The following is a 22,312-nucleotide window of genomic DNA, read 5'->3' on the forward strand; positions in this document are numbered from 1 at the left end:
TCTAGTGACATTACAGTAAGGTTTTTATGATTCTAGTAAGATAATAGATTTTCATGATCCAAGTGACAGCGGCAAGGTTATGTTATCAATAGGGAAACCACCCATGAGAACCCGGCTGTCTCTGTGGCCTTTGAAAGTGGTCATAATGAGAATGCAAAGCGTTTTATGAATACAGGACACAGAGGCACGGCAGATTGTAACACAAATAAGAACAGTGACATCGTTCGAGAAGTATTTGTGTGCATGGTACTCGGAATTCAACAGAGCAGTCTTAACTAGTCGGCATGCACAGTGATAGCCACGACATCATGCACTTGGCGGCAAGAAACATAGAAAACGAGGAGCCGAAGCAGACACTAGACACCTGCTAAAAGAAAATGGAAGAACATGAACGGAGGACAAGATGGACAGTGGACACAAAGAAAATGAAATGAGACAGTCAATGGACATTAAGGAAAACGGTCGTATGGTAGACAGACACTAGAAATGTAAAGAAAACGGAAGAAAAAACACATATCTAACATATACTAAAGAAAATGAAAGCAGGACAGACAATAGAAATGTAAAGAGAAAAGGAGGCACCCAGACACTGCACATTTGATACTGGACATGACAGGGAATGAAGAGCACACAGAAAATGGTTATATGGGACACAGAAAACGCAAAGAAGGTTTCAAGACATGGGAGAAATGGTCTTGAGAGAATGCAAGGAAGTGGAGGATGACGATGATGAGGAACCAAGGAATAAGCTCAGATGGGGCTGGTACTGGTAGTTTGTTATTGGCATGTTGGGTCACGGGTGATGTCAGAATGGAGGCTGCCCACATCTGGTAAAGAGGCTTGTAACACGAGGGAGGTAGTTTTAGTTTCAGTGGGTTAACAAGAATGCTTCAAGTTTTGCGACTATAAGATTGGATAGAGTTTTGGCATCTTAACGTATGGTTTTAGTTCGGAAGCAGAGCAACAGTTTTAGCCTTGTGAGATAAGAAAACAAGAAGTCAAGTATTGGTGTTAACAAAAATGCTTCAAGTTTTGTAACATAAAGAAAATTTAGATAAAGAAATAGTTTGGCGTATCAACAATAACACTTTTGGTTTTGGGTTGGCACCAGAACAACACTTAATTTTAATGTGGAAAGAACACATTATAAAGAAATTTTGAGTCATGAAGGAATTATCCCCTCTGTAGTATGACTCTGGTGTCTGTTTGCTTCGTGGACAGCCTCACATGGAGGGCCGGACGCTTGGGTTGGGATGGAGATGACAGTTGGTGCATGATGGATGAAGTGCCTTGTGTTGCCAGGGTGATGAATATTTTGTTGTCAAAGCTGATGAGCACGTTGGAGTATCAGGTAATTCTATGTACATTGAAGAATATGTATGTATTGTATATCAGTATACATTTTAAGGATGGAAACTTAGAATAGCAGATCAGTCAATGTATAGTGCAATAACAAGAGGACATGTGCAAATATACATCTTTAGAGTGAACATTTGTGACATTTGCCTGCGAGACAGACTGCCTGGAAACAATGACGTCTGGCAAAAGGACAATCTAAAGATGCCATGAGGTGTGATAGAGCTGGGCACTGCGAAATTAAACCTTCACTCCCGCAAACGCAAATGGAACCAGTAAAAAAACCGCAGTTCACCCTTCGGAGCGACACCCCAGTCCACCTCTGCTCCTTCAAAGTCCACATTCCGAAACGTTTCAATATCTGATCACTACTTTTACCAGGCTCAAGTAAAAGCCACTGGTGTTTTCAAGGATGTTTTCGTGATTTAGTGGCAGTCCAATAAGGATTATTACCATCAAAGACTACCATCAAAGAGAAAGCATCCATGACAGCCCATCATCCCTACAGCCTTTGAAGACAATGCTTAAAAGAGAACGCTGTGTTTAAGAATGTGGACCTTGAGCTCATCAGCCAGCACTCAGCCACGCTCCTCCGACATCTAACACTGGAACGTGGTGACAAATTTACACGCACAAAATTACCATAAACACAAGACCACACCACACCATAAATGAGATGATCCAGGTAGTGGCAGTTTGCGGGAAGTGACCGTGGCGTGCCCAGCTCTGGTGACGGGGTTGGCGGTGTGTCGGGCCGGAGCTGTCCAAGGCTTGTGATTGTGACCCTTACACTTAACATAGCCCTGTATGTGACCTGTGACTTGTGGGTTGTAGCTTGTACACTTCCCGACAACACTGGCCTGTGGAAGCAGCAACACATACCCCAGGTGATGTAAACACTTACTACACTACACCCAAGAATGCGGTCGGATCTGACAATAGCTGGCTGGAATGTGAGTGTTGCGACAGTCACGATTAGTGGTCAAGTGACACGCTGCACTCATTGCACTGTGCTTATCATCTCAACTCAATCGCAAGTCCTCTGATCAGCTGGGAGTCAAGAGTCAGCATGTGTCATTACATTGTCAGGAGGTTGTCAGAAGGTATCAGCAGATCAGGGACTCAAGACTCAGGAAAAGCACAAAACACAGTAGCATTGAGTGCAAAACGTGTCCTGACATGTCATCACAGCTGTACAAAGCTTCTCTATACACCGACGAGCCGTGACGAGTGTAGTGTGCAGCGTGAAGTGCAGACACCCTTACACCGCTACCACCACTTCACCTCCTGCAGTAGTCGTCCCTCCTTTATGTGCATCCTACATCCCCTTCAGCAGCACCCGACCCGCTCTCTGGTCCTGCTGTGGTGACAGAAGGGCGGCGTTACTGTGCGGGATGTCTAGGTCCTCCTCGTCGTGCTGCCTGACCAGTAACATTGAGCGTGAGTCTGCTTCCTTCGTTTTATGCAAGTCTCGAGATGATCCTTGGTCTGGGGAGTCCGTGGCTGAAGAAATGGTGGCAGCGGTAGGGATTTCCGGAGAGTATTTGCGAGCTCCAACACTCCCAGGCCTTCTATTCTTGCTATTATTTTTTGTCTTCGCTGAATCTTTAGTTGACGTTTGGTCTCGGGGGTCCATCGCTGAAGAAATGGTGGCAGCGGTAGGGATTTCCGGAGAATATTTGCGAGATCCAACACTCCCAGGCCTTCTGTCTTCATTATTATCTTTTGTCTTCGCTGAATCTTTAGTTGACGTTTGGTCTTGGGGGTTCATCGCTGAAGAAATGGTGGCAGCGGTAGGGATTTCCGGAGAATATTTGCGAGCTCCAACACTCCCAGGCCTTCTGTCTTCATTATTATCTTTTGTCTTCGCTGAATCTTTAGTTGACGTTTGGTCTTGGGGGTCCATCGCTGAAGAAATGGTGGCAGCGGTAGGGATTTCCGGAGAATATTTGCGAGATCCAACACTCCCAGGCCTTCTGTCTTCATTATTATCTTTTGTCTTCGCTGAATCTTTAGATGACGTTTGGTCTTGGGGGTTCATCTCTGAACAAATGGTGGCAGCGGTAGGGATTTCCGGAGAGTTTTTATGAGATCCAACACTTCCAGGCCTTCTGTCTTCATTATTATCTTTTGTCTTCGCTGAATCTTTAGTTGACGTTTGGTCTTGGGGGTCCATCTCTGAAGAAATGGTGGCAGCGGTAGGGATTTCCGGAGAGTATTTGCGAGCTCCAACACTCCCAGGCCTTCTGTCTTCATTATTATCTTTTGTCTTAGCTGAATCTTTAGTTGACATTTGGTCTTGGGGGTCCATCGCTGAACAAATGGTGGCAGCGGTAGGGATTTCCGGAGAGTTTTTATGAGATCCAACACTTCCAGGTCTGTTATTTCCTGTATTTTTGGCAGAGAGAGATGAATCATTCTCAGTCTTCAAGTCTTCAGATGATATTTGATCTAGAGAACCCGTGGCTGAAGAAATGGTGGCAGCGGTGAGGATATCTTTGCGAGATCCAACACTTCCAGGTCTCCTGTTTCCCTTACTCTTCGCAGAAGTGGGTTGTGGTTCAACGTCTGACTTCTCTAAATCTTGAGGTGGTGCCTGGCTGATGGAGTCTCTGGGTGACAAAGTAGCAGCAGCAAAGATAGAAGATTGTAGCGAATCACCGTGTGAAGTTGTATTAAGGGTCGTGTCAGTATGATTACTTTCTTTGCTTGCCACATCCCCGCTACGCTCCATTACTTCACTGGTGTTTTGGAATCCGTTCACATCACTCCCTTGCTCCATACGTGTCTCATTACTAACTAAATCTTTCCCTCGAGGTGAAGATGTGCTGCCTGTCTGTTCTTTAACTCCTGCATCGCCTGTCTTATCAAGTTCTTCAGCAGCCTCTGGCAGTTGATTTTCCAGAAGAGTTTTGTCTCCATGACTTGTCTGTGGAGGCAAAAGTTTGCCACCCTCTGTTGATTCCGGTGATCTTACATCATTTGTCTTGTCATTCTTGTCAGTGACCTCAGCAGCCACTTCAGACTGGCCAAGATTATCGTTATCATTTGTTGATTGCTTGTCATTTTCACCATTAAGAGTATAAGTGCTGGGAAAGTTGTCACAAGTCTCTGTTTCAACGTTTTTTATGTGATCAAAGACTCTGACGGCAGCCACAAACTGGTCAATAAGATTAGCCTCGCTGTTGCCACTGGACTGTATCACACTTTCTGAACCAGCTGTATGACTGCTATGAAGCTTGCCATTACAGACTGTAGTGTCCGTTGGATGCACTTGTGGGCTCGTCACTTCAAAATGGTCTGGCAGAAAAGTCACCTTCTCTTTCATGGCCAGGACGCCAGCATTGACTGTCTGACCGCTGTGTGAGTTGTCAGTATGAGTTTCAGTTTCTGTTTCAGGCTCTTCTCTCTCCGTCTCTTCCTCGGCAGAGTCTTGGTATCTCTCCGGATCTGACAAATACCCCGATTCCGAATTAGGTAACTTCGTATTGGGATGAGCAGTCAGTGTGGCATTCGAGTCTCCTTCCTCGTTGTTGTCGTTTGCTAATTCCTTTCTAGTAACTTCAGTTTCTTTTGTGCTTGCAGCTTTTTTGTGTTCTGTTTCATTGGTCAGGTTATCAGTTTGCTTGTGTCCATTGTTGACTTCTAAAACATTCGAGTCACTTTTTGCATTCCGTTTACTGTCATCTGACTTGTCGTTATCATTTACAGTCCCGTCCTTGGATGTCGTTGCTTGGTGCTCTATTTCAGAAGAGTTTATTGAGTCTTCTCGTTCTCTCTTACTGGAGTCTGTTTGTTTTGTTTCACTGGAGTCTAAATGTTCTGGTCCTTCACTGGAATCCTTGTGTTCTGTGTCATTTGAGTTTATGTGACCTTTATCAGCGGACTCTTTGTGGTACTCTCTTTCATTAGAGTTTAGATCATCAACTTCCTGGACACTTTGGCTCTTCGACGTCTCCATAGCTGTGTCAGAATCTTGCCCTTCCATTGAACGATCGTCCTTCATTTGCCTTTCCTGATCCCCTTTCCTGTCTTGTCCAACATTTCCATCTGCATTTTCATTGTCGTGTTCGTAAAAATCGCTCTGGCCTGTATCTTTGCCACCTTCAACAGGACTCACACTTTTGACGTTACTATCTCCATTATCTGAAGCCCCTAAAGCTGACCCACCTGTTTTACCATCACCTACTTCCCTTGCCACGTCTTCAGGAGTGTTATGAACCTCGCCACTCGCCTCTAAGGTTTGGCACGGGTCCGCTGAATGTTGATCACTCGCAGCATCTATTTCCCTGTTCACTGCCTCGACTTTGGTGTCTGTATAGTCTTGAATTGTTGGCTTATTAAGATTGGCAGCATCTGTTTTGTCGTTCATTTTCTTAACTTGATCTGTGGTGCCTTGGAGTGTTGGGGTGTTGACGTCAGTATCGTCTGTTTTATCCACATTTGAGTCATATACTGGTGTCTCCTTATCATCAACATTATTCTTTTTATCTACATTTTCCTCACCCTCTGTTGTCTGCTTATCAACATTAAAGTTTACATCACTATCTGCTGTTACCTTACTGCCATCATCTTTTTTATCTACATTCATCTCATCTCGAAGTGTTTGCTGATCATTTTCCACATGTGCTGTTACCTTCTTTCCATCAACATCAGCCACTTTACCTACACTCGTCTCGTCTTGCAGTGTCCATTTACTAATATCAATCTTTTCTTCATCACCTGTTTTTGTCTGTTTCACCTCACCCACATCCTGCTTTGAATCTGGTCTCTTTTCCTCACCCACACCTTTTTCTCCATCCTTTGCATCCATTTCCATAGAGTTTTGTTTGTCTTCTATGGAATCTACTGTTGTTTTGTGACCTTGAGCATTCATATCGTCATTTTCCTTTAATTTTGTTTCCTCGATGTTCCCTGAATGTTTCGGTACCTCCACCTCCTCTTTAAATGACTGTTCTTGTTCTTGGTGGTCTTCCATTTTGTCAGGGGTCACTTTAATATCCTTTAGTTGAGAATGTTCTTGTGATCTTTCCTTTTCCGTACTTGGCTGTTCTTCATTTTGTTCTACTGTAACTATGTTCGACTGTTCAGTTTGTTTTTCTATGACTGTAGTTGCCTGTTGTCCTTGTTCATTTTCATTTTGTTCCCCTGTAACTATAATTGGGTGTTCATTCTGTTTTTCTGTGACTGTAGTTGTCTGTTCCTGTTCTTGTTTATTTTGTCTTGTAACTGTAATCAACTGTTCATTTTGTTCTGTGACTGTACTTGCCTGTTCTTGTTCATTCTGTTCTTTACCCCACTCGTCACCGTTCACTGGATTTCCATTGACTGCTAACTGTTCTTCTTGTTCTTCCTTGCCCGTATTCTCATTCCCTGTTTTCTCGAAGCCTTCAGACTCTTCCTTCAACACCTCTACAGCTTTTCGTTCTTCCTGTTCTTGTTCATTGCGTTCTTTACCGTCCACAATATTAGAGCCTATTTCGCCTTCCTTTGCTTCAGTTACTCCAAAGACCCCTGGCATTTCGACTAACTTTGCATTAGATTTAACTTCTTGTTCTTGTTCAGGGCTTACAGAACTTCCACTGATCATTTGCCCTGTGTTCACTCCCTCTTTTGGTTCTTCGTTAACTGCCACTTTGTCAGAACTGTCAGCATGTGCAGTAGTTTCAGTAGTTGTAGTAGCAGTAGTAGTTGTTGTTGATGTTTCAAGTGCCATAGTGTCTGTTGTATATCCTACTGTTTCTCCCTCAGTAGGTGAAGAAAACGGGTCTTTGCCATCTGCTATATTGTCTTCCTTGTCATTTGTTTCCCTCCCTGATTCTTTCTGTCCTGTCTCCATTTTGTCAGGAGTTACTGAGCCTTTTATTAATTGTTCTTTGTTTTCTCTTCCTTTGCTGTCTTCGTTATCCTTTACTTCAGTTGTCAAGAAGGACACAGATTTCTCTAACTCTCTATCTTCCTTCTGTTCTTTTTCCATTTTGTCAAGAGTTACAGAATCTTTTATTAACTGTTGTGTGTTCCCTGCTCCCTCGCTGTCTTGGTTGTCTTTTAATTCAATCGGGACTAAGGACACAGATTTCTCTAACTCTCTATCTTCCTTCTGTTCTTTTTCCATTTTGTCAAGAGTTACAGAATCTTTTATTAACTGTTGTGTGTTCCCTGCTCCCTCGCTGTCTTGGTTGTCTTTTAATTCAATCGGGACTAAGGACACAGATTTCTCTAACTCTCTGTCTACTTTCTGTTTTATTTCCATTTTGTCAGGAGTTAGAGAACCTTTTATTAACTGTTCTTTGTTCTCTGTTCCCTCGCTATCGTCGTTGTTTTTTACTTCAGTTGGCATGAAGGATACAAATTTTTCTAACTCTCTGTCTACTTTCTGTTTTATTTCCATTTTGTCAGGAGTTAGAGAACCATTTAGCTGCTGAGTGTTCCAATTATCATCTGTCCACTCAGGTGTTTTTGTTCCCTGTAGTAGTTCATCCTTCTCTGACTCTCCTTTCTCTTTTGCATTCACCTTCTCCATGCTGTCAGGGGCCGGGGAATCTCGCGTTGTTACCTCTGTGTCTTTCCTTTGGTTGGGTTCTGTGTCACTCCCTTCTTTGAACAATGCCAGCACATGTTCTACTGGCTCAATTTGCTCATGTTCTCGTTCTCTCGTGTCCATTCTGTCAGAGGTTAGGGAGCTGTTGATTAATTGCTGTGTGTCTGCTGTGCCCTGCTGATCATTCGCTTCCATGGGTACCGTCTGCGTGTCTCCCTGTTCCTTGGTGTTTGTTTGTTCTCGAGTAACCATTTTGTCAGGGCTGGGAGAACCTTTTGATATTTGTTCTGCATGGGGATCCTCTGTGGACGTTATCTGATTATCCTTCTGTTCTTTCTGTTCCTCGGTGTCTGTCTGTTCTCCAATACACACTTTGTCAGAGCCACCTTCAGCCACTTTTTGTCCCTCGCTGTCTGTTTGTCCAGTAACCACTTCGTCAGGAGATACAGCGTTTGAGATCTCCCCTGCACCAGCTTGTTTCTGTTCCTTGCTGTCTGTCTGTCCAGTAACCACTTCGTCAGATACACCTTTTGATAACCCTTCTGCATCAGCTTGTTTCTGTTCCTTGCTGTCTCTCTGTTCACTAACCATTCCGTCAGGAGATCCACCTTTCGGCATCGTTCCTGCACCAGCTTGTTTCTGTTCCTCGCTGTCTGTCTGTCCAGTAACCAGTTCGTCAGATACACCTTTCGATAACCCTCCTGCATCAACTTGTTTCTGCTCCTCGATGCCTTTCTGTTCATTAATCATTTCAGGAGGTACACCTTTTGGCAACCCTCCTGCACCAACTTCTTTCTGTCCCTCGCTGTCTGTCTGTCCAGTAGCCGTTTCGTGAGGAGGTACAGCGTTTGACATCTCTCCTGCACCAGCTTCCTTCTTTCCCTCGCTGTTTGTCTGTCCAGTAACCACTTCGTCAGGAGATACAGCGTTTGACATCTCTCCTGCACCAGCTTCCTTCTGTCCCTCGCTGTTTGTTTGTCCAATAGCCATTTCATCAAATCTACCTTTTGATAACTCTCCTGCATTAGCTTGTTTCTGTACCTCGCTGTCTGTCTGTCCAGCAACCACTTCGTCAGATCCACCTTTCAACAGCTCTCCTGCACCAACTTCTTTCTGTTCCTCGCTGCCTGTCTGTTCAATAACCATTTCGTCAGGAGGTACACCTTTTGGCAACCCTGCTGAACCAGCTTCTTTCTGTCCCTCGCTGTCTGTCTGTCCAGTAGCAATTTTGTCAGGAGATCCACCTTGCGGCATCGTTCCTGCACCAGCTTGTTTCTGTCCCTCGCTGTCTGTCTGCCCAGTAACCAGTTCGTCAGGTCCACCTTTTGACAACTCTCCTGCATCAACTTGTTTCTGTTCCTTGATGCCTTTCTGTTCATTAACCATTTCAGGAGGTACACCTTTTGGCAACCCTCCTGCACCAGCTTCTTTCTGTCCCTCGCTGTCTGTCTGTCCAGTAGCCGTTTCGTGAGGAGGTACAGCGTTTGACATCTCTCCTGCACCAGCTTCTTTCTGTCCCTCGCTGTTTGTCAGTCCAGTAACCACTTCGTCAGGAGATACAGCGTTTGCCTTCTCTCCTGCACCAGCTTCTTTCTGTCCCTCGCTGTTTGTCAGTCCAGTAACCACTTCGTCAGGAGATACAGCGTTTGCCTTCTCTCCTGCACCAGCTTCCTTCTGTCCCTCGCTGTTTGTTTGTCCAATAGCCATTTTGCCAGGAGATACAGCATTTGCCATCTCTCCTGCACCAGCTTCTTTCTGTCCCTCGCTGCCTGTCTGTCCAGTAACCACTTGGTCAGGAGATCCACCTCTTGACGCTTGCATTGCCTGCGGTAACTCATCTACCTCGTTGCCTCCAATATCCTCTGCTTCAACTACCCTCTGCTCTTCCTTCCCATCTCTTCGCACACTCACGTCTTCCGTCTCTCCTTCGTGAGGCTTTGAGCTCTCAAGGGAAAGGGGCGAGCAAGGGATGATGGCCACGAGGGGCGGTGCTGGGACCTTCTGGGTGGACAGTGAGGAATGCTAAGAGTGTGTGTCGTACCATTTTGTCTGGTGTTGGTGGCGAGTAGTGAAGGCCGCGTTATCGTCCTCCAGCCGTGATGCAAGCCTTCAGTCACCGCCACCAACACAAGAGTAACACACTAACACACAGTTTGACTTCAGAAACACTTAATCCCTTGGCTGCTGTGGCCTTGTATCAATTTAAACGATAATTTTGAAACAACTCATACTACTGGTTGTATTAGTAAACTAGACCATGTGTTTAAATTTTTAGCTAAAGATTTGTTAGGATTATTGAATCACGAGGAGCAAGCAGCCAGAGGGAACAAGATTAACATAGATAAGGTCGAGGGAACAATAGCCACAACCACCACCACCACCACCACCATCACCACTTCAGACAACACATGCCCAGAGGAACCGTTTTTAAAGAATCGTAGCATTTAGTTCAGACACTCCCAAAAGGTTCAAGACACTTAATGTAATTCAGGACTTTCATTAGGGCTCTTTACTGTAGGGCCTGCCAGATTTAGGGAACCTCTTTTAGGGCTGTGTGTTTAAGGGCCTGCCAGCTTAATTGACCTTGGGCTATATTTCACGGACTTTCAGCTTTAAAGGAAGAGAGGGACTGGTTGTATAGGTGGCTGGTTGGGGCTGTGTTCCCTCAACCATACATCAAGGGAGGAGAGGAAGGCCCAAAGGACTGATTATGAAAACGGTATGGTTAGAAAATGATAGTAAAGAAAGACTGGATGGCTGGATGGCTGGTTGTGTTGCCTACATGCAGTGAGAGACGGAAGGAGGGAAGGAGGAAGGTTGCAAGCACTAGGTTAAAGGTGGAGTGACTGGCTCCTTGCTTCCTTTTCGGCTCCTCCTGGTGTTCCTCCTTGGTTCCTCCTTGGTTTCTCTCACCTCAAGAATGTTGCTCCTCACATCACACTCACTAGATGTAACAGCCTCACGCAACACTAAATGAAACACTGTCCTCACGCAACACACTAGATTTGACATTTCCACGCAACTTTCACTAGATTTCACTGCTCCACGCAACACTCACTAGATGTACTCCACGCAACACTCACTAGATTTGACTGTCCCACGCAACACTCATTAGATGTAACACTGTCTTCACGCAACACTCATTAGATGTTAGACAGTCCCACGCAACACTCATTAAATTTAACACAGTCTTCACGCAACACGCATTAGATGTAACACTGTCTTCACGCAACACTCATTAAATTTAACACTGTCTTCACGCAACACTCACGAGATGTTAGACAGTCCCACGCAACACTCATTAAATTTAACACAGTCTTCACGCAACACTCATTAAATTTAACACAGCCTTCACGCAACACTCACGAGATGTTAGACAGTCCCACGCAACATTCATTAAATTTAACACAATCTTCACGCAACACTCATTAAATTTAACACAGCCTTCACGCAACACTCACAATTCTTCACGCAAGTCATATATTTAACAGTTCTCACGCAACACTAAGTAAAACACAACCTTCTCGCAACACAATGAAACAGTCCTCACGCTGAGTGAAACACAGCCTCACGCAACACTCACTAGATTCAACAGTCCTCACACAAATCAAACAGTCCCACGCAACACAAACTGAAACACAATCTCACCCAACACTCACAAAATGCAACACGATCCTCACATCACACTAAATGAAGCAGCCTCACGCAACACTCACACAACACTCATGCAACACTCACGCAACACTCACCAAGGCAACCCAACACACACACAAACACACACACTTGCAGCAAACACACAAACATTACATATTCATCACAAACACACACATCTAAACAGCTTCTCCTTAACTAATAAACCAAACAGGTCCACCAGCTACTTGAGTCATAGCAGTAGACACCTTGCAAACACCACATCGTCTTCCATATTGTCACGCACAGTAGGTACACAACAGTAAACATCAAACACCACTTCAAACAGCTGATACCATTTAGAGTAAACACAGTAATTGCAACACATCCCATCAACACAAAAACCAAAAAGAACACTCTGAAAAACAAAACACCACGCTTATCATCACTACAAGCTCCCTCACTACCATCTGACACGTTCTCACACCACAAACCTCACCTTAAACAACTCAAAGGCCTTTATTTAACATTCTACAGACATCTAGTCCATCATTCTAGCTGCCCATTGAATTACATTGCTTTTTCCATCTCGTAGATAACTGAAATTGTAAACATTGGTGTTGTGACGTGTCCGTGTGGTAGTGAGGGAGCTAGTGAAGAGGCTCAGGCACTGTAAATCTGAGAGAGGAATTTGAAAACGCCTGAAAGTGAGACTGAAATTAATGGTGAAGCAATTAATGACAACAAAATGAAAAGAAATAGTGACAATATTAAGATCCAGCACACGGTAGTGATAACAATATACTTTGAACCTGAAAAAAAATGATGATAATGATAATAATAATAATAATAATAATAATAACAATAATAATAATAATAATAACAATAATAATAATAATAATAATAATAATAATAATAATAATAATAATAACAATAATAGTAATTCAAATGTCACCACCTGTGTTCCTGTAAAGGCGATGCGGCTTAATTACATTCAATATAACATTGTATTCGCTTTGTAGTATACAATAGTGGTGGTGGTGGTGGTGGTGGTGGTGGTGGTGGTGCAAATATACGAGTATTATCCTGTGTGTGTGTGTGTGTGTGTGTGTGTGTGTGTGTGTGTTAAACCAGTGAATATTCAGTAGAAGAGAAAAAAAATTACTCTCTCTCTCTCTCTCTCTCTCTCTCTCTCTCTCTCTCTCTCTCTCTCTCTCTCTCTCTCTCTCTCTCTCTCTCTCTCTCTCTCTCTCTCTCTCTCTCTCTCTCTCTCTCTCTCTCTCTCTCTCTCTCACACACCATAAAATCAGTAACATAGTCTGCCATAAAACAAGGCAAAGCTACAATTTTCTATGAAGAATTTGAGAAAACGAAAATTTTAAAGGCAGACCCAACCAATTCACTTGACTCTGGTAGTATAGTTATGTTAAGTATTTCAGACTGTAGTGTGTATACTGTAGCAGAACTGGAGGTGCTGGACACAGAGATGCAAGAGAAACATACAGTAACACCACTTTGCAGGATAGGAGTGTCTGTCTGTCTGTATATATGTATGTACGAGTGAATTGAGTGCATGTACCATTATATATGTGTGTATAAAGTGTATTTAAAGCATATATAAGTATCTACGTAATGTATGAATGTATTTTAAGTAAAGGTCCATGTATGTATGTATGTATGTATGTATGTATGTATGATAACACATAAATAACAGATAGGTTCGCAACAGTGAGACACTTAACAGTTGAGTGAAAAGTTCCTAGCAAACACGTAACAACTGAGTAGACAAGACAGCCACGCCCCTGCCAGTCTCCCAACATGTCGGGACGTGCACAGTGGCGAGGGAAGTCATGCCACGTGGAGGAATGTTTACTAGTGGGAAGACATTTCATTTTCCATTTTGTTTTGGTGTAAAGATGGAGGTCTTCTACTGCTGCTGCTGCTGCTACTGTTATCGTTGGTACTGCTGCTGCTATTACTACTGCTACTACTTTTTTTTACATGAATAGTTCTAGTCTAAGGCAACAAAAAGATGGAAAAAGGCTCGTTACTACTACTACTACTACTACTACTACTACTGCTACTACTACTACTACTACTACTACTACTACTACTACCGCCACCACCACTACTGTTACTACAAAAAACAAAAGAAGTAGAAAATAATAAATGGTAAACAACAAGAACTACAACTACAACTACCACTACAACAACTACAACTACAACAACTACAACTACCACTACCACTACCACTACCCTAACCAAGGAAGACACAGATGAAAACTTACATAAAACACCCCCAACGTGACATAACGCCCTGACACCACAGCACACCGCACCAAACACCCCCAACACAGACACACAAACACCCCATAACACAACATTCGTAAGGTGAAGAGAGGGAGCATATGAACACATCCTCACCCAGGTCCTCACTGTTACTCTTTGCGTCCAGATGGATGTACAATGTTCTTGATGTCATTCTTAATATCTTTGAAGAACTTCTTGATCCCAAACCCTGGCTTTTCACGCCTGGTTGGACGAGGCGCCTACACCGGGCAAGGACAGGTGTTTGTACAGGACACAAGCGTGGGGTAGAACACAGGGCAGCCACACAACACGTAGAAACATGCACTGGTTATTGAGAAGTGTTGATGACAGTGGTACAGTCTCGTGGCCAAGAGCACACGTTATTTCATTCGATTTCTCTCCCTCCCCGTGTGTTTAGCGCCTTCTCTCACTGGTGTTTGTGGGAGTCCCTGCTTTTGTGCTTCCTCCTGCCCATGACAAAACCGTATTCTGCACCACTTCTGCGCTGCACTCCGCTACTTTCCAAAGGCTCTAGTTGATGGTACAAGATTTTTCAAGGGTGTTTCTATGATTCTCTAGATAAATTAACAAGATTTCTATATCATAAACAGGGGAAACACGCTTGACATCCCGGCTTGTCATCTCAGTGGCCTTGGAAAATAGTCGTGGTGAGAGAGCAAAGGGTTTCTGAATACCCGTCAGAGTCTTCTAGAGCTGGGGAAGAATTAAAGGATGGAACAAACTCAGTAATGGGGCTGTTAGTGCTGAGTCAGTAGGGAGCTTTGAAAGATTAAACAAATGTATGGATGGGGATGACAGTGGAAATAGGAAGGCATCTTTTATACAGGGACTTCCACGTGTAGGCCTGATGGCTTCCTGCACCAACCCTCGTGTTCCTGTGTTATATAAGACTAGAGATCAGGACACGCAGCATTGAGAGAAGACCCGAAACACAGCGGAAGTGGGTGCTGAGAATACGGGACTTATGACCACCACTATACAACACACTCATAAACAAACCAATTATTTAATGAAAGGAGTCTTGTCATAACCTTAGCTTACAGAAAAGAACCTCATTGTTATTATAGCCTGTAGTGAAGGAGTTAGTCATGTTTTGATTATTCCATACACAAAAAGAAAGGGAGTTTTGCCATAATGTTCCCTGCCTACTGTAAATTTATTTGTTTTCATAGGCCTACATGGTTCCTTTGTCATCTAAACTACATTAAGTTCTGTAAAAAAAATATAGACGTAAAAAAACCTTCCCTGAAAAAAAGTTAGACAAAAAAATATCAAAAAAGTAAACAGCAAATTTTCTTTTTAATTTTTCCTTATGATATATTGAATTTTTCCTGCACTTTTTCGTTACAATTTTTTTTTTTTTTTTACAGTTACCCTTCATCACGCTACGGGTCAGGTGAAAGAAAACGAGGAGGGGGGAAAGGAAGTGAAGTCAACAGGTCAGTAAGTCATAATACCAGGACTAAATATTTGAGTCATTTGTTTGTTTCCTCTCTCGCAACTGAGTCTGTCCTTGGTGATGATGATGATGATGATGATGATGATGATGGTGGTGGTGGTGGTGATGTGATGGTGATGGGCAGAGAAGATCCTCATTGTTTCAAGATTATAGTAGTAGTAGTAGTAGTATAAGTAGAAGTAAAGGTAGTAGTAGTAGTAGTAGTAGTAGTAGTAGTAGTAGTAGTAAGAATTATTAGTATTGATGATAAGATATATGACACAAACGATAATGAATACAAAAAAAGCGAGTGACAGACAAAATGGCGATGAAAAAACACACACACAAAAAAAAATGACGAAAACAAAAAAAAGAAACAAACAAAACGAACAAAAAACAAAATTAAAATCACTCATCATAAAAAAAACTATTACTTTTATGTAAATTACTTGCCTACACACACACACACACACACACACACGTGATAAACAGTGATAGTTGCAATCGAGTGATGAAGGAGGAGGAGGAGGTGAATGAAAAATGAAGCGAGTGAATTACATTGAACTGTTTTGTAAGTCTTTGATCCAGTCCTCTCTCTCTCTCTCTCTCTCTCTCTCTCTCTCTCTCTCTCTCTCTCTCTCTCTCTCTCTCTCTCTCTCTCTCCTCTTTCTCTTTGTCTGAGAGGAGAAGAGGAAAGAGTAACATTTTTAAGGCCACACTGAGAAACAAGTCGGCTCTTTTACAAGCCTCAGTGAAGAGAGGAAAAAGTTTACATCTTCACTTTGAGTATATGAAAGAGAGGAAAAGTGTTGTTTGTGGGAGAAGAAAAGAGTTTGTGAGGGAGGAAAAAGAAGAAAGTTTGTTGGGGAGGAAAAAAGTTTGTTGGGGAGGAAAAGGAGAGTTTGCGAAGGAGGAAAAGAAGAAAGTTTGTGAGGTAGGAAAAGAAGAGAATTCGTAAGGCAGGAAAGGAAAAGAGTCTGTGAGAAAAGAAAGAAAAGAGAGAAGGTTTGTGAGGGAGGAAAAGAAGAAAGTTTGTGAGAGAAAAAGAAGAGAAGGAAAAAAAATATATATCTCTTTTCACTCTGAGTATTTGAAAGGCGATGAGAAGAAGAGAAAGGAAAAAGTGAGGGAAAAGTATAAGTAATTTATAAGACAACAGTGAGAGGAAAAAGAGTTAAAAGTAAGAGAAAAACAAAATTGTAAGACCACAGAGGAGAAGAGGAAAAAAAATATCACAGAAGAAGAAGAAAAGTATCATTTGTAAAACCACAGTGAAAAAAAAAATAATCGATTGCAAGAAAACAGTGAGAGGGAAAAGAGGAAAAGGTATATATAACATCAAAGGGAGAGAGAAAATTATCACAGAGAAGAGAAGGAAGATCATGTTTGTGAGTGAAAAGAAAAAGAGGGAGAAGGTTTCATTTATAAGGCCACATTGAAAAAGCAGGCCAACAATTTCCTACGTCCTGTTTTGTCAGTGGCAGGTCACAACACTCAAAGCTGACGGCGGTGGAGGTTTTACCGTCACAACACTTAAGGCCATTAATCTGAAACACTTCCGCGCCTCACCTCCACTCCTTTCAAGACTCTAATTGGCACTACACAGACTTTTAATTCTGTTTTTACGGTTCTGGTGAAAGACTAACAGGATTTCTACAACATTAGCGGGAGAAACACTCTTGAGAGCCCGGCTACTCGTTTCTATGGCCTTGGAAAAACAGTCGTGGTGGGAGAGCAAAGCGTTTCAGAATACGGGCTTTCGTTACTCAGTGCTGTCATTCACCGTCCAGTGTGTATGTACAGTCACAGCCAGAAGTAGACGTGCCACACTCTTCCCTCATTCTTCTATATTGTTCAGTGTTTTGCCTCAGTGTTAAGCCTCTAGATCTCCTCCGTTCCTAGGTTGGTTACAGATCAGAGGGCTTAGTGGTTTATCTCATTTATAAGTCACTTGATCTATTGAAAACCACTGATCTACTGAAAATCACCTGAATGCTTTGGTTTTGTCAGGTTGTCAGCAGATCAGAGGGCGGGAAAATCGATAAATAAAGAGAGGAAACACAAAACAGTGGACGAAAGTGGAAGGAGTTGTTTAGGTGGTTGGTCACTTGACTTATGGACTTGACTGTACAAACGAGTCTATTATGGGAAGGTGTCTCTCTCTCTCTCTCTCTCTCTCTCTCTCTCTCTCTCTCTCTCTCTCTCTCTCTCTCTCTCTCTCTCTCTCTCTCTCTCTCTCTCTCTCTCTCTCTCTCTTTCTCAGACACAGCATGCCAGGTCGTGTCAGTGGTAGTCCTGCAGCCACTGGGAAACACAACATCAAGCGCTCTCCCCACCACCACCTGACACTCTTGGCAACCCTCGCCTCCACAGACCAGAGGGAATGAAAACCGGAGTACAGTGATGGACTATTTGACTACTTGGCATCGTATGTTCTGACAATGCTCACTGAAATTCTTGCACCCACTTTCACCAACAGAGTAGAAGGTATAGAGTTGACCGGCTTGCTTGATATTATATGCAGATGATCCTTTTGATATCTCTTTAGGGAGTGGGAGCTAAGTGGGCCCTTTTTTTCGCTCTTTTTGTTGCCCTTCACTTGTGCCACTCTTAAAAAAAAAATGCGGACTGGAACTCTTGCCCTCCACACACTAGGGTATAGAGCTGATAGGTGTCTTGTCATGGGTTACTGAATTACTGGGTTTCGTATGCAGCAAGGTGATGGAGAAGCATAATTTTGGGGCAAGAATGACACAACGACGTGAGAACAAATTTTGATATGCCACACGTCTTCTGCGTCTCAAATGCCAGAACCTTTTTGGCAACATGAGATTAATTCGGTATTTTTTTAAGTATTACTGGCACCTCAGTAGACACTTTCCATCTTAGTCTTTTTTGCTGCCCTAGTCCGGTGCCACTCTTACATAAAATGAATTCCAATCTGTCTCTGCATTACAAAAAAATTCATTGTTCACAACTCCATTAAAAAAAAAAAAAATACAGTCTTTGCAAATGTTAGTCCATCACTCTATCTCACAAACTGCACGTGGAAGGCCAGCGGTACTGTCCCTGCGAGTGTCAGGTGGCGGAGGGTCGGCGCGGGGTGGGCTGCGTACCATTACCTACTACTTTCCGGCATTCACCAACACGGCAGACGGCAGCAGAAACAACAGAGTTAGTCAGAGGGTCAGGGAGAGGGCGAGTCACACGCTGCATGCCTTCACGTGTGATATTACTACTGTACACTGGGGAGGAACATCGCTACGGAAGAACCTGTCTCATGAGTTGCTGTTAGGAGTTACTGAAAAAAGCTGCAATGGTTTTATACAGTAAGTCGGAATTCCTGTAGTAAGTTTATCCAGTAAATAGCTAAGGATGCTGCAATGGTTTGAGGTACAGTGAGTCGCTAAAGTACTACAATAGGGAGCTGCTGCAAGGGAAGCCAAGTATTGCATAACTGAAAATGATAATTCCAAAGAGAGATACTTTCTAGTGTCTCTGTTACCACGACTTTTCTTCCCCATTGACACATGGAATCTGCGTAAAAAGAACGTTTAGTTAACAAGTCAAGCAATTCAAAGCATTACTATTGGTTCTTTCAAAAACAACTACACAAAAAGAAAAATCAAGCATCTTTTGAATACATGGATACTCAAAAGACGTGCCTGTTTCCTTCCCTCAAGTGTGGACTAAGCATGGTAACAGATAGCCCTCCCTGGGGCGGCAAGGACAACAGTCACAATGGAGGGAGGCCGCGAGGGAAGCCTCCTCAGAGATAAAAATCACTATACCTGCACTCCGTCTATGTCTGACTTGCTGCTGACCCGAGCTGCTAGTCACCACACACAGAAGCACACACAGCACATGGAGTTCATTCACGCGCCGACACACAGCCGCTCTGTGGCGCGACTGGTTGGCGTGGTACGGCACACCGCATTTCTTTCTGTGTTGTGACGCGCTTCATACTCGCGAGTGTGGCGCTTGTGTGCAGCGCTGCTGAGCGGCGGATGCTTGGAGCGTGGCACACTCGTCCTGGTGAGTCCCGCTGTCGTGTTTGTAGCTGTCACTGGTATAAAGTGTTCACAGCAGTCCGGCTTTTGTTTATAAACAAAGATCGGACAGCTACGTACAAAGGACAGCTACGAACACAACACTGGGACAATAGTCACGCTCCCTGCCCCGTGCAGCGCTGTCTTGCTGACGGCTGCACGCGTTGTGCTGCAGCGCGACACTTTGATGCACGCCACTGTGTGACTCAGGCACAGCAGTCACTGGTGCCTTGGCACGCCACGTGCAGGAGCTGCACCATTACTGTGTTGGCAAGGCAGGCGTGGCAGGAATGTACCACGGCACTGTGCTCAACTGTCCAGCCGCCAGTCAGCCACACGTCACTGCAGCGTCCGCCATGATGTGCTGGCGAGTTCAGCGGTGGCGTGGTGGTGGTGGTGGTGGGATGAGGGCAGGAGCAGGCCCCTCCTCTCCACACTCCACGGGGAGGGATTATTTTGTGGGAATCTGGGTGGTTTTTGACAAAGTGGCGTGTGTGTGGTTAGGTTTGGGTGAGGCTGTGGAGGTGCGTGCCTGAGCCAACACTCCTCACGCCAACCCGTGGCGGGGCTAGTGCCGCGATGCAGGCAGCCACACGTCGCGCCGCAGAGCTCCGTGAGTAAGCGGCCGTAAGGGAAATCCACCTGCGCTGTGATATTTCTAGCTTGCAATTAGATCCTCAGCTACTCTTAAGAAAATGATAAAAAAAAAAAAAAAGCAACAACCAGAAATAGACGGAGTACAGTTCTACAGGGAAAAGAAATGAGTCTTATTGAGAGCAAAGAGTGGCGTATGAGGAGGCGTCAATGATACACGGCCAGGCGCCCACACGGCAACCTGGGAAGCCGAGCACGGACCAGACCAGCAATACTCTAGGCAGCAACAAACGCAAGAGTCTGTCCGGGGCGTCTGAGCCTCGGGAATTAACAGCAGCAGAGGGAGAGTAAAATTTGTTGTCAGCAGAGAGCTAGACCGAACTGAAGCAGTGTTGCCAATTCATTGATTTTCCTGCTAGATTTGGATGGTGTTTGCTGAATCTAGCGGGAGTGATGCTGTCTAGTTGCTAGTGTACTGCGTCATTATTGTATTGTATTGTATTGTATTATATTGTATTGCATCTCATCACACGAAAGTTACTGGTAGAAAATCGCATTTCATTGGATAATGTAGAAAATTCCAGGCATTCAAAATTTTGGTCATTGACGAAAAAAAAAAAAAAAATAGATTTGACAACCCAATTAGAGATTAGATGGATATTTAACTACTCCATTCAATGACTGAAATTTTACGGAGTTCAATGAGTGAGGCAGACTAGCGGTAATACAGAATCAAATTTGGCAACACGAAATCCAAGTGACAAGATTAAGACTCAAGATTTAGGCTCAGGTAAAGACAGGAGCAGCGGACAATACTTGGAAAAAAAAAAAAAGATAAAATAATCAAGGAGAAACATTACTTACTGTAGCAGAAGTTTGTACCACATCCGTTTCATCGTCTGTCTGTTCCCCGCCTTCCTCAACCCCCTGTGGAGAGTGGGTGGCATTAGACGTGACGTAGTGGTGGGCTGAGTCACACACTGTACCTCAAAAATATGAAGTTAAAAAAGATCAGTTCTCTTTCTAATGGTTTAAAATATGAGCGGGATAAACTTTGGAATCAATAAACTAGAATTTTTTAAGAGAATTTTAAGAGGATAATATTAGTTAACGTTTGACTCTTGTTTTTTTTTGTTTTTTTTCTCGGGGGAGTGTTTAGAAAAGAGTGGGACAGAATTTTGTAAAGATAGGAAAAGTGTTTAATTTTTTGGATGGTTCTAAAGTTTAATTCGGTTTTTGTGTCTTTTCTTTTTTTGTAGTCTTAATTTGTTAGCTCATCTTGAAAATAAGATGGAAATGGCGTGACCGTGTTTTTGTGCATTCTTAAAAAATTAGAACATTTTTTTGAATCAGCGTGTAATTTTTGACATATTCATCTATTGCTCAATTTTGTTATTTAGCTGTTTGTTTTTGTTTGTAAATATTACATTTCTTTGGATGTTTTGACTGAGAAACTTTTCATTGTTCGGTATTTAAGGACAATTCCTATTACTACTACTACATACTACTACTATGACTATACCACAACTGTTACTACTAACTCGTCCAGTGCAATTCATCCTCCTACTTCTATCAATATTTCTGTGAACATCTGCCACAACTACTCGTACAAATCACAGAACTTTTTAGAACTATTGATACCCACTCAACACTACATCGACAACAGCTACCCTTGTGTGGTGTGGCAAGTCAGGGGTTCGAGTGAGAGTGTCAGAGGACCAGTATAACCTGCAGTATGTTGATCCATAGTCAGTGGTTCGTGATGCGTGGTGGGACAAGGGACGTGTGGTGAAGTGACGCAGTATCGCCTCATTGACAGACTGCTTGGGTCATTTTTGGTGAATTTTGGATTTATACTTGGATCAATTCTCCGTCATTCAGTGTCTCTATTTGTACGGTTGTTTTAGTCATCTGCAGCTTTTGAGGGGTTTAAAATTTGTCTCAACCTTTTGGCTTTTTATAATGTAAATTTAATAGAGTTGAGACAGACTCTATACTCGGATAAATTCTTCATTATTCATTGTGTTTGTTTGTACACTTGCTTTTGTCATGTGGAGTTTTTGACGGATCTAAAATTTGTCTTAACTTTTTAGCATTTTAAAATTTGGATTGAAAAAGATGGAGACAGTTTTTAATTGTTTCTCATTTTAAGAGCCATTTTCATGTCCAGTATTTGAGTGACCTAAAATTTACCGTAACATTTTGGCTTTTTAAATGAGAATTAAAAAGATGGAGACATTTTTTTCATTTCATTTTCCAGACGAGCTGAACAAATGACTCAAGCAGTTTGTTTATGAAAGTGACAATATTGAGTTGCGTGTATAATAAGACCCCAAGGTGAGTTTCCCAAGAACATTCCACACGAAATACTCG

The 22,312-nt window shown here is 43.1% G+C and overlaps 1 protein-coding gene across 1 annotated transcript in view; it reads right to left on the bottom strand.

Annotated features, from left to right (window-relative positions):
* Nucleotides 1-22,312, bottom strand: part of LOC135095930 (uncharacterized) — a 52,778-nt gene that overhangs the window by 8,766 nt on the left and 21,700 nt on the right. The window contains exon 5 of the mRNA XM_063997078.1: nucleotides 20,804-20,866. Coding sequence (XP_063853148.1) covers nucleotides 20,804-20,866 — 63 coding nt within the window. The remainder of the gene's footprint in view (nucleotides 1-20,803; nucleotides 20,867-22,312) is intronic.

This window comes from Scylla paramamosain, unplaced genomic scaffold (assembly GCF_035594125.1).
Source record: "Scylla paramamosain isolate STU-SP2022 unplaced genomic scaffold, ASM3559412v1 Contig2, whole genome shotgun sequence".
Taxonomy (NCBI): Eukaryota; Metazoa; Arthropoda; class Malacostraca; order Decapoda; family Portunidae; genus Scylla; species Scylla paramamosain.